This window comes from Pteropus alecto, unplaced genomic scaffold (genome assembly GCF_000325575.1).
Source record: "Pteropus alecto unplaced genomic scaffold, ASM32557v1 scaffold42, whole genome shotgun sequence".
Classification (NCBI taxonomy): Eukaryota; Metazoa; Chordata; class Mammalia; order Chiroptera; family Pteropodidae; genus Pteropus; species Pteropus alecto.
This window is the reverse complement of record NW_006434825.1, coordinates 445,825-459,032: the sequence shown is the minus strand read 5'-3', so window position 1 is coordinate 459,032 and position 13,208 is coordinate 445,825. Positions and strand designations below refer to the sequence as shown.

General features: G+C 47.3%; 1 protein-coding gene across 1 annotated transcript in view; it reads left to right on the top strand.

Annotated features, from left to right (window-relative positions):
- The window catches only part of PLCG2 (phospholipase C gamma 2), a 137,222-nt gene that overhangs the window by 48,636 nt on the left and 75,378 nt on the right, over positions 1-13,208 (top strand). The window contains exons 3-6 of the mRNA XM_006909701.3: positions 1,387-1,530; positions 3,634-3,727; positions 4,465-4,512; positions 12,776-12,860. Coding sequence (XP_006909763.1) covers positions 1,387-1,530; positions 3,634-3,727; positions 4,465-4,512; positions 12,776-12,860 — 371 coding nt within the window. The remainder of the gene's footprint in view (positions 1-1,386; positions 1,531-3,633; positions 3,728-4,464; positions 4,513-12,775; positions 12,861-13,208) is intronic.

The window sequence follows — 13,208 nt, the reverse complement described above, 5'->3', positions numbered from 1 at the left end:
GCTTTCCCCAGTGGTAACGTCTTTCATAACCATAGTTATCAAACCCAAGAAATTGACACTTTACAATATTACAAAATATACTACAGACCTTAATGAGTTTTCACCATTTTTTACATGCATTTTTTGTTTATTTTGTTTTCGTTTCGGTGCACAGTTCTATGGAATTTTATCATGTGTATAGATTTGCATAACCACTGTGTCACACAGAATGCAGAACACATGTTATTTATTTAAAGTCTTTTCATGTTACTTCATGACTCTGGTCCCCCAAAGTGTTTACCGTCTACCTAGAAAGCAGAAAATTTTTCGTTCATTCCATCTTCTCCTATGATTTCATTCTCTGCACCCCCACCCTGTTGCTACTTGTAAATGGCCGTGAACCTTTCCAGTTGTTTCCACCCTGACTCGACAGTGCCTTTGTTAACCTGTCTGGACTTGGTCTGTCTTCTTCCTTGATCCCAGATCAAAGCCGAGATCTCCTTCCCTATCCTCTCTTTTTCAAGAATACCTCTCTTTCCTGCTTCTTTGTTCAATACAAGCACTGAGATGTATGTACCAGGACTCTTATGGTTGCAAGGGACAGAAACTCACCTCACATGAACCTAAGCAAAAAGAGAATTTATTGGGTCATATAAGTAGCACATTGCAGGGAAGAAGTGGCTTCACGTCTGACTGGACCCAGGGGTTCAAACAGCACATCAGGGCTCAATCTTTTCTTTCTACGCAGCAGGCAACACGGTCCCTGCTACCCCTAGACTCATGTTCTGTCAACCAGGTGGCAGCCGCAACAGCAGCAGCAAGAGAAATTTTAGGAATAACTTTGGCCAAATAGGTCCCAAGAGGATGCTGACGGGCCCAGCTTGGGCCATGTACTCGTCCCTGAACCAGTCACTGTGCCATGGGTGGGCACCTTGGTCATTCCTAGTACTCTTGGCCCTGTCTTTGGCTTATCATGGTGGGAGTTCAGGAGGGGTGAATTAGCTTTATCTGAAGCACATGGAAAGGGTCTGTCCCAGGAGAAGGTGCTTTTTTGACAAGATAGGGGAGGGAGGGACTGGTTGAGTTTGTCTCTTTGTGACAGAGCACTGTTCACGGGTCATCCTATGGCAGGAAAGGGGGTCTCCTTTGGGTCTGGATAGATTTCTCCTTTGTTTCTGTTATCTATTGCTGTACAACTATGCCAGTACTTAGTGGCTTAAAACGACAAGCATTTTATTTATTTGCACATTATCCGGTGATTTTGGCAGGGCCGAGGGGCTGGGACAGCTCATCTTCATTCTGGGGAATGAAGGAGTCTAGGGTGTGTGTCTGGGGTTCAGGCATGGGGCTGCATCCTCAGGGGAAGTGAACTCGGCTTCTAACTGGCTCATATTAATTTTCTTTTAGTGGATATCATGGAAATAAAGGAAATCCGCCCCGGGAAGAACTCCAAGGATTTCGAGCGTGCAAAAGCAGTCCGCCAGAAGGAAGACTGCTGTTTCACCATCTTGTATGGCAGCCAGTTCGTCCTCAGCACACTCAGTTTAGCAGGTGGGTGCACGTCCAGGTGCTTTTCCTTCTCTCGGTGCCTCAGTTTCATTCCTAAGACATTCTCTAGTAGTAGGATGCTCACACCTGCCTGCCCACCAACATGTGTTTAGGGGCATCTTGGTTTGGAATCCTAGCACTGCCCCTTTCTAGCCGTGTGCCTTTGAGCAAGGTACTCAACCTCTCTGAGCTGCAGTTTGCTCATCTGTAAAATGGGGAGAATCATATTGCCGACTCTTTGAGATGATGTAAGGATTATGTGAAGGGCCTGCCTGGCTCATGCTGAGGCTGGTCTACACCATTTATTCAACTTAACTGATCTGAAAGAACTATCTTGAAATCTTGTATCTCACACATGTAAACATGCACACACATGGTAGAGACATACATGAACATAGAGTGCACACACACACACATGCACACACAGACACAGTTACCTGGAGGCGAGATTTCTGGCCATCCCTAAGAATCTACCGAAAAGCCAAAGTGGCCTCTGAGAGACCAGAAGGAGAGCTGTGAAAAAGCTCAGGCATTTTACTCAGGGGCAGAAGCTTGGTGCTACCTTCAGGTCCAATCCCAGAATTTATCGACTTAGAAATATATGCACAATCATGACTGATAAGAGGGAAAATAAATACCATTAAAAGTAGACCAAAGTGAGGGGAAACTATGAGAGATGAGCAACATTAGGGACATTTCATTTAGGGTCTGAGAGCTTTCATTGATTTAATTTCTCATTCGTTCTTTCGTCAGGCATCTTTTGAGCATAGCTCTGAGCTCCATTGTGCCAGATGTCAGGCTATAAAGATGAATAAGACCCAGTTGCTGCCTTTAAGGAGTTCACAGTCTATTCGGGAGACCGATTTGGGGACAGGAACTCACAGTACACTGTGCTAAGAGCAGTAGTCCATACATAACACAGTGCGCTGAGGAGTACGGACTGCCCGAATCCAGGGAAGGCTTTGTAGAGGAGATGACCTTTAAACTGGGTTTTGAAGCATCAGTGGGAGGTGGAAGGCAAGAGGGAGGATGGTCCAGGGAGAGGGCATTGCATGTGTGAGGGCTCGGAGGAGAGAAATAGCAAACTGGATGTGGGAAGTGATGAGTGCATGTCTGACTGATGGCGTGTGGCAGGTGCAGAGAGGGTAGGAGAGGGCCTCGTGATAATGAACCTTCAGAGCTGTGTCCACTTAGCTCCACCGCAGGCCGAGACTTGGCCACAGTTCTTGGTAGGGAGACGATGAGAACCTGAACAAGACCTGGAGACCAGGATGCCAGCTTCGGTGTCTGTCCCACTCCAAGTCCCTCTTCCAGAGCTCTGGAATTCAAGTTCAAGTAGAGAGATGGGCAAGACGTAGATTCAGATCCCAGCTTCTCACTTACTGGCTCTGGGACTCTTAACCCTCTGATTAACCTCTGAGCCTTGGTTTTCTCCTTATCTGTGTGGGAAGAATGAGAGCAGCAACATTGGCATGGTCTTGTCTGGACTAACGAGGTGCCTGTGGTCAGGAGATGTTCGATGGCTTGATGAGGCGTTTGCATTGCTAGCTCCATTTCACTGATGAGGAAGTGAGGCACGCAGGGGTTAACTAACCAGCTGGCCGTCACACATCCCTGAAGCGGTGCAGTGGAACTTGGCGGTGACGCCAAACTCTTAGCCGCTACGTGTTGCCGCTTTCCACACGGGCATCAGCACTGCCTGGTTTCCACCCCTCTCTCTGGCCTTGGTTGGAAACAGGGGAAATGCTCAGGGCTGCTCAGGATTGTGGTACAAGTTATTCCGTTATTCTGTTATTCCTGAATCATATTCGTTAGCATAGGGTTAAAAGCTAAAACTTTTTAAAAATTGCCTACTTGTCACCCCTGCTGGAGAAGGCTCATCATGGGCATATTTGCCTCATCTCAGACAAAAAGCAGGTCTTATACTCTTGACCGTGTAAAGGGGATGCCTTCTTGGTGCCCTCCTGCAAAGCGACAAACTGACACAGGCTTTTGCCGTTTTCCACAGTCTGTATGGGGTTGGGGAGGCCGGGGCCGGGGTGTCTGAGCAGAGGTCTTCCCAGAGAGTAACACAGCATTTCTGTTCCCATGCGCCTGCCCCTCCAGCTGACTCTAAGGAAGATGCAACTAAGTGGCTCTCTGGCTTGAAAATCTTACACCAAGAAGCGATGAGCGCGTCCACACCCACCATTATCGAGAGGTATTGGCTTTTGCCTGTTTATCTCTATTTTCACTCATTCATTTATTCTGCTCCCTTCAGCCAACATGAGTGAAGGAAAGAAAAAGGGGCCACTTCATCTAGGAGGCTCACTGAGTGTCCTATATGCAGTAGTACAATAGTGCATATAGATAGCTAATAGTGGCTGTGGACCCCCCAATGTCTCACTAAAGAGCCTTTCTCGGTGCTGGGCCTCAGCCTGGGCCTATTGGGGTGAGGTGTGCATTGAAATTGAGACAAACACCTTGGTGTTGTGTTTGAGGGAAGCACGGGAGAGGTGTCTTCTTAGAGGATTGGAGGCATTAAGCTGACTCATCAAAGAACAGTCAGATGCAAGGTCCACAGTTTTTCACCTGTCACTCAGGGCTGTCTCGCCCATGTCATGGATGCCCGGATGGGATTGGTGTATGAATTATTGTCCCCCCTTCCCCTATAAACCAAAGCCCTCCAATTTCCTCCATTTTTCCTACCATCTTTTAGGGGACTAACAGAATCAGAGGGAATTGTCAGTTTGAGGAATGCCAGCCTCTAGGAGTTGAAGGGGCCTCTTGGCTCAGCTAGGACATTTTAACCACAAGAAGAAAACCGCTTTCCAAGTTAGAAAGTTGGAAAACCCTTCTCCGTTTCCTTTGTCGAACTCAGACTTGTACTATTTTATAACTGTCTCTCTTGCTCTCATTTTTCCCTTTTTTTTTTTTTTGCCTCTACTATCTTCCTAGTTGGCTGAGAAAGCAGATTTATTCTGTGGATCAAACCAGGAGAAATAGGTAAGATTCGTTCGTATTTTTTGTGGTTTTCCCTGGATCATTGTGGACTCCGATTTTCATTTTTTCTTTAAATGGTCTAAGGGGGTTGGATGGAGCAAGTTTTGTGATGTGGAAAAGTCGTCATGAGGTCAGATTTAACCCACGAAGGGCCAGGCGTTATGTTAGGTGCTGGGGGCTGACGGCGACACAGCTTCCCCACGTGGAGCCACATTCTAGTGAAAAATTCGAGTCCATCTGCAGAGACAACTTCTCTACCACAGCACACTTGGACACCTTAGTGTCCAGGAGAGAAATGGAATCACCATAGCACCTGCCCTTACTTTGTGGTGGGGGAAAGACTGACCATAAAGAAGTAAACCAAGTTAAATAGCGACAGTCATAAGGGCCAGGCAGACATAAGACGGTGACGTGATAACATGTGATCCAGTGGACTTGATCTGTTCCCGTAGCGGTGCTTCTTGGAATGTTTCCATGTCAGCACACGCAATGCTCGATGCCAGACATTTTTTTGTATCAAATGTGGTTTGTCCTTGGATGAAAGCAGTGTAATTTCCTTATTGGTGAGAAATCATTTCCTCCTTGATGGACACAGAATTGTCCTTGGTCCTTTGTCATCTTTTGAATGATGCTGCCATGAGAACCTTTGGGTTTAGACGCTTTTTTGTTTACTTGTGTGAGAAGGACATGCGCAAGTTAAACTCCCAGAAGAGGAATACTGACAGCAAAGCGTTTTCTGGTCTAAGATTTCGAGGGAGGTGGGAGCAGTCTGCCTTCGCCCTGGTGGCGAGGGAGGGCGCCTGTTCCCCTCTGCCTTTTACCACTGGGCTTTGACCTTTGTCAGTCTAATGAGTGAAAGACAAAAGTGAATTTCTTACATTTGCATTGTCTTTATTTATGAGTGAGGTCGAATATCCTCTCATCCATTTTTTCTTAGGTACGAACCAGTGCTTATTAATAATGTAATGATAAAAACTACCATTGATTGAGCACGCCAGGCACTGTGCCAAGTACATTATCATCATTTTGTCTCTTTAGCCTCACATCAGAGCTTTTTTCAATTTTTAAATGTTTTTCCCTCCTTCCATTCTCGATTAAGATATGTCAGTATCATCATATACAAGGCAGCAATGAACCTCTGCAACCCTCTCCTCTTCTTCGTGAAAGTCTTTCCAGCTCCGAGGTGCCTTTGTGTCAGCCAGTGTCCTCCATCACTTATTGGTGTCAGAGTTTGGAGGTGCCTCCATGGTCTCTCTACACACACCTGATGGGGTGATATGGAAGCAGTGAGCACAAAGAAGCTGAAAAGTTTAGTAATGTTGCTAGGTCAGCCAGCAGCTCACATCCAGCAGCTCACCCTCTGTCCATCTGCCTTCCCCGCCCGCCTCCTCTTCTCATTCATCATTTACTGTGTGGTCCACACCCTGGGCCATGCTCCGGTGTTACAGAGGTGGGTCAAATGAGGTCCCTGCGTTGGAGGATTTTGTGCACACTGCTCTCTTTCAGCCCCAGAGGTGGTGTCTCCTATGAGTGTTTCTTTTCTCTGTGGCTTAGGGGTGACTCATAGTAGAGTTTGGCACACGGACGGCAGATGGAGCGTCGTAGGCCCGCACTCCATGAGGTGGTGGTATGGGGCTGTTGATTTGGTTCTGAAGTCTGCTTCTCCGTTTTCTGTTGTCAAGAAATGGAAGCCTCCCTCTGGCTCTCTTGCTCAGAGTGGATTCTTGCAAGTCCTTTGTAGAGGTGCATCTTTCCATCAGCTGGTCCAGCACCTTCAGCAGAGAGGAAGTCTGTTTCTGGACTTGATTCCTTGCTCCTTGCTTACCATTCCCTCTCCCCCCGACCTCCCTTCCAGTGGACAAAGCCCTGCTGTCTGTCAGCATGTGTAAAATCCCACCTTTCCTGTGGTTCTATGAGGCCCCAAGGGAATTTCTCAAAAGGAACTTTGACCAAGGTGCCAGTGGAAAGGGCAGCTGACTCCTGTTCTGCCAACTTCCCCACCTTTCCTGTCGCCCATGACTAATAATTGCATTTCCTGAAGGAAAACAAAGGAGCAAAGCAGAGACTCGAGACGGCAGGAGGCAGCTGGCCCCGCTTGGGCAGTGCTCAGCCCTCAGGTGTTTTCTTTGGCCCAAACACCCTGTTTTAATTTTCAGCATCTCAGGGACAAAATGGCAGCAGCTGGAATTTGTTGAGAACTCACTTTGCACAGCAACCATGCTGAACACTTGACATACTTATAGAATTATGGCGTGGTGGTGGAAGGCTCTCAGATAGCTGAGCGAGGTACCCTTCAACCCATTTTATGAGGACACTGAGGCCAAGAGAAGTTAAATAACTCGTCTGCAGCAACCCACCTTCTCAGGTGTGGCACCGGGGTGTGAGGTTCACCTATCACTACTGGATATAGCCTTTCCTTTTTTATTTTATTTTATTGTTTTAATTCTGGAAAAGGTAAAAATCTTTCCTTCCCCACTCTGACTTATAACCAAAAAATTATTTAGGTTTTTTTGTTGTGGTAAAGTATACATCATATAAACTTCAGTATTTTAAGTGTACACTTCTGTGGCAGTAAGTACATTCGCATTGTTGTGTGACCATCACCACTATCCATCCGGGGAACTCTTTTCATCTTATAAAGCTGAAACTCTCCTTATTAAATAATAAATCCCCGTTTCCTCCTCCTCCTCTTGGCCTCTGTTAACCTCTGTTCTATTTTCTGTCTCTATGAATGTAACTGCTCTAGTTACCTCATATAAGCAAAATCATAGAATATCTGTCCTTTTGTGACTGGCTTATTTCACTCAGCATAATGTCCTCAAGGTTCATCCATGTTGTGTAGCATGTGTCAGAATTTCCTTCCTTTTTAAGGCTGAGTACTATTCCAGTGTGTGTATATACCACATTTTGTTTATTTGTTCAGCTATTGGTAGACACCGATCCACTTGTTGGCTATTGCGAGTGCTATTGCTGTGAACATGGGTGTTCGAGTCCCTGTTGTGCATTACTCAGAAGTGGAATTACTGGATCAAATGACAAACTGCCATATTGTTTCCATAGTAGCTGCATCATTTTACATTCCTACCAGCAATGCACAGGGTTCTGCCTTTTTTTTTTTCCCATTTCCTTGCCAATGCTTGTTATTTATTTTTTCTTTCTTTTCTTTTCTTTTTCTTTCTTTCTTTCTTCCTCCTTTCCCTTCCCTTCCCTTCCCTTCCCCCCTTCCTCCCTTCCCCCCTTCCCCCCTTCCTCCCTTCCTTCTTTCCTTCCTCCCTTCCTTCTTTCCTTTCTTCCCTCCTTCCTTCCCTCCCTTTCTTTCTTTTCTTTCTTAATATCCATCCCAATGGGTGTGACATAGTATTTCATTTTGGTTTTGATTTGCGTTTTCCTGGTGGCTAGTGACATTCAGCATCTTTTCATGTGCTTTTTTACCATTCGTATATCCTCTTTGGAGAAATGTCTGTTCAAATTCTTTGCCCATTTTAAAATTTCACCTCATGCTTTTAATCCTTGTTCAGCTTCCAGGCGCTGACCCTGGGCTAGGTACTGCACAACTTTGTTTTTCGTTTCTACACTTCCATTTATTGTTACCCTTAAAAAATACACGTGGAGTTTTTTAAATTATGAAGGTAACTCATGTTCATTATAGAAAAATTTGTAAATACTGAAAACCAGAAAAAAATTGTATAAATTTGATGTTAAATGGTAAGCATCATTAACTCTGGCTACAATTTTTTTCCATAGAGTTCCATCCTCAACTGTTTACTTGTTTATTTTACATTATTAAAATCTGACTACACATATGATCTTATATCCTGTTCTTCTTTAACTAATTTTTAAATTTTGGAATGATTTTACATTGAGAAAAAAGTGGCAGAGTCTAGAGAGTTCCCTTATGTCCCTTTGCCTGGTTTTCCCTCATGTTCACAGCCTACGTTACTATCGTCAAAACTGTGAAACCAGCATTGGCACGTGATTATTAACTAAACCCTGGACTTTTTTTTGGTGTTCACCATTTTTCCAGCAATGTCCTTCTACTGGTCTTGGATCCCAGGACCCCCCATTGTACTTAGTTGTTCTGTCCCCTTGGGCCCCTAGGGTCTGTGACAGTTTCTCAGTCTTGTCTTTCATGACCTTGACAGTTATGAAGACTACATCTCAGGTAGTTTGTAGAGTGTTTCCCAATTTGTGTTGGCCTGGTATTTTTGTCACGATTAGACCGGAGTTCTGGGTGGCCCGAGTTGGCGGGTGTTTGGGAAGACTGTCAAAGAGGTGAAGCTCTCCTTCGTAACATATCGGGGTGTATGCTCTCAACATGGCTTGTCAGTGATGATTTCAACCTCGCTCACTTACCAGCGTGGTGTCCTTTGTACAGTTGCCCATCCTCCCTCCCCACATACTCTATTCTTTGGGAATGAATTTTTTTTAAAAGTTCAGCTCACAGGAAAGGAGGGGCGGATTAAACTCTTTTGACCTCATGTTAAACCATAAAAAACTTTTACATTTCGTTGCAACTCTTCAGGAACATCATGTCATTGTTTACATTAAAATTCAACCAAAGGGAATTTGATATTTGGCTTGAAAAGTTGCCTTTTGCGTGTCATTTTCTTCGTGTCCAGCTTTTCCTTACATTCACATTTTCACAGAATTGTGTTCAGGTGTTCAGAGCGAGCCCTCATGAGAAGCATTTCTGAGGTCACTGTAGGATTCCCAGCGTTTGCGCCACGACTCCAGTGGACTGCTTTGTCGGCGGGGGCGCCTTGAGGTCAGAGATCTCTGGCTGGTTTGGTCTTACTAGTGTTGGTTGGGTGAATGAAACTCCTCCCTTTTCATTCCCAGACATATCATCGGCAAACAGAATGTTCTCGTTTTAGAAGCTTTCTTATGACATTTCCAGGCCCTGGGGAGGCTGGGTCAAAGGCATGAGCGTTTTAACAGTGTAGTCTGCACTGATTTCCAGTGACCCCCTTTCTGAGCCTTTAGAGTTTAGTCTCTTATCTGGGAATTATGTTCTAAGGTCATCGCATAAGTTGAACATTTCTGTGGTCCAAATACCCCTTGACAAAGAGCCCTTGTACCTTCTATGAGGGTCACTGGAATGGCATTTCTCAGTGTGGGGCTCACAGGCCACTCCCCGCCCTCAAGTCTAATAGGGTGGGCAGCAGGCGAGTAGCCCCTAGGGCTAGTAGCAGATTGCCTCCTGGGGCCATTTCTATCCCCCACCTCTGCCCTTGGCCCCTTGGCATATAAACTGAATTTGCATACACCGAGTGTGCTGGTCAGCCTGGCAGGGGCAGAGTGAAGACTGAGTTGGGCCTTCAGGAGGCACAGTGGTGGAGGGCATTGCAGGCGGGAGGCAGGTGTGTGGGCCCAGTTTTCTCCTTCAGTGAGAATGCAAATAGCTTTCATAAGGTTAATCTTTGTGGCTACAGCACCTCGGGACCCCCTGGAGAGGGGCTTTCCCCACAGTTGTGCACAGCCTCCCCTGCAGACATCTTGCTCACTAGACATTCTGACTGGGGCTCAATAATTTGCATTTCTAACAAATTCCCAGCTGAATTTGATGCTGCCGTTCCAGGTACTCTACTTAGAGAAGCAAGCTTCTGGAGCTGCACTGGCCGATATGGAGCCACTAGCCGCATGTGGTTATTTAAATCTAAATTAACTACAATTAAATAAAATTAAAAGTTCAGTTCCTTGATCCCACTAACCATATTTCAAGTGCTCTGTAGCCACATATGCCTGGTGTCTACTGCGTTGGGCAGTCCAGCTCTAGATCATTTTCATCATTATAGAAAATTCTGGGCAGGCAGTGCTGAGATTTGAATAGTACTGGTTGTATGAGTTTGGCAAATTGCTTAATTCCACTGTGCCTTAGTTTCCTAATCTGTAAAAGAGAGATAATGGTTCCTATCTCCTAGGGTTTGTGTGAGGATTCAGCAGGTTGGTACGTGAAAAGTGCTGGGGTGGTGCCCGGCTTCTAGCAGACACGAATGGATGTGTATTATTGTCATGATTGTTATAAGAAGTGGGGGGTGGGGTGGCGGAGGTGTTTGTCCAGCCTCAGCGTGGAGGTGGGTTTCCTGGGGCTGTCAGCCTCAGCTATTGGCAAGGGCTGCGGTGATGCGACTGTGCTGGACCAAGCAGGAAAGATGTTGTGATTGTTTAGTGATGTCTGCCATGGAAGAGGGAGGCCTGTTTGTGGCCACTGGGGCAGATTGTTTTTGTCGTCCCTCCCCAAAAGGATTGCCCTGGTTCCTAACCCACTGTCACAGGTTGAGCACATTGGACAGAACCTGAGATGTGGGTTGTGTGCAGGCAGTTTACCGGGAGCTGCAAGCACAGCCTCGGCCAACCGCATGGGGAGCGCCTGGGGTGGCCCTGCAGAGCTGTCCGGAATGGAAGCCAGAGGGCCTGGCACCCTGACCAGTCATTGAAAGCTGGGTGTGACCTTGGCTGAGGCACTCTCTTTATCTGGTGACAAGTTCTGGGCAGGGAAAACGGTGAATTGGGAACTGCTGGTTCCCTACCCTCCGGCAGCCGGGGAATCAGGGTTCCTTTCTGGCTCGGGTCAGGGGTGCAGCACAGATCCATTCCCCCCAGAGTGGAGAGTGAGGCAGGGGCGTGGGTAGAGGAGTAGGGTAGTGAGGTCCCAGTACAGGAGCCCAGAGAAGCTTGGCCCCCACCTTTACCTGGGGGCTCAGCTACTCCACTGTCAAGTGGGACTTTTGGAGCAAGTGGGCTCGTGTATCCTGGTGCTCAGATTCTCGTGCCCCTGGCCCCGAGTTTGCTCCACTGGTCCCCAGGCAGCTGCACTGGCTCCCAGCCCCCAATCTCTTTATTCCTGGATGGCGGAAAGTTTCTTGGCCTTGTCTCTGCCTGAAAGTTCTGGGTTTCCGAGGGGACTCTGACCTCTCCCTCGATTCTGGATGAGCTCTACTGGGCCACCGGCTTGGCCAGACGCCCCCCTCGCCCTCACCGGTGCCTCTTCTTGTAGCACCAGCCCCCCCCCGCTTCATCCTCTCTTCCTGGCCACTCGGGAGCTGGGTCAGAAAGGGGTCTCAGCCATCCTGCTGCTTCTCTGTCTGGCCAGCCCCACCCAGTCCACTAGAGGCTCTTTGTTGCTCCCAGTGTCTCTCTGGGATGCCCTTGGTGCCAGCCTGGTAGTTTTGGGAAGCATTTTGCATGTGAAAGTCTCTGACATTGGGGAGGCTGTTACACTAGAGGTCAGAATGCTGGAGGTGGGGACACTGGGGTGGCCAGGAATCCCACTTGGTCTTCTCCAGCGGCAGCTGCTGCCTCCTTCTGGGTGGACTGGCAGAGGCCGAGTTGACAGTGTTGAGGAAACTGGGCCATTTTCTTTCCACAGCCTGGCAGGCTTCGTTCCTTGGCCATGCGCAGCCTCTGACCAATCTGACATCGCTGGAACACAGAGCAGTTTTCTCTGACCACACCAGCGTCCCCACCCCCACCCCCATCCCGAGACCTCCTTCTCTTGCTCTGCTGGACACTTGGCTCTGCAGCCACAAGGGACTAGATCGCATGTCCCTAACCACCACCCACATCCCACCCCTCCCCACTATTCATGCCATTCCCCGAGAGGCAGTCAGTCAGGTGTGCTGGTTACAGGCAGACCCAGCGGCACCCACTCATGCAGATCTCTGTGATGTGGTCAGATGACTGACTGTTTTGAGTGTTGGTTCAGACCCAGGCTCTGCTGCCACTCAGCTCTGACCTTGAGTAGCGACCCCACCAACCCCTTCCCCTCATTGCCTGTGCTGAACCCCGGGGTTCGGTAATGCAGATTGTGTAAGGGGTCAAATGTAGTGAGGGGTTAGGTAACATTATTGCCTGGATGACACCCAATGCAGCTTTGGTACATAGTAGGTGCTCAAATAAGGTTGGGTCTTTTCCCCTCCCACTGTTTGGCCTTCAGTAACCTGCCCTTGGTTTGAACCCCTGTGACATTTCATATCTGCAAAGGTTATCTGGTCACCTGATACCATTTTCTACCCATAGTGTGCATATCCTACATGCCACATTCATAGCCATTCCCTAAGGGTGTAGATCAGCTTTGAGCATTATGGTGTCACCTCTACCTTGAACCCAGGTCTCTTGTTCCTGGTTAGTGCTCATTTAATAGTTGTTGGTGGGGTCTTTTCATGGAATAAGGTGGTAGCTGATGGGAGTAGCCAAACCCTCCACTGCTGAAACCCCTTGAGGTTGACAGATCTGGGATTTCTTTCTTTCTTTTTTTTTTTTGCAGCATCAGCCTCCGAGAGTTGAAGACCATCTTGCCCATGGTCAACTTCAAAGTAGGCAGTGCCAAGTTCCTCAAAGATAAGTTTGTGGTAAGTCTCATAGCTCAGTCTGGTGATTTTGTGAACTCAGGTCTACTTGTGCCTCTCACGTGAAGCTTCTTCATGCCTCTGAGCTCTGTCACATGGTGCCCAGGAAAGTTCTTTACCTTGAGATGCATCTGTTTTAGTCCAGACAGAGGGATCATGTGAAGGTCTTAGGACCACGATCTCAATCCTAGCAGAGGACATCCTCCGTGAAGACCACGTTTACGGAGCTACCTGACCTGAAATGTTCCCAGCAGTCCAACTTTCCCTTTCCCTCAGCATCCCACAGCCTGTTTTTCTTCTAGTAATATGAACAGATGTGTTAGTTTGGGAAAATATTTTAAGATTTCTCGT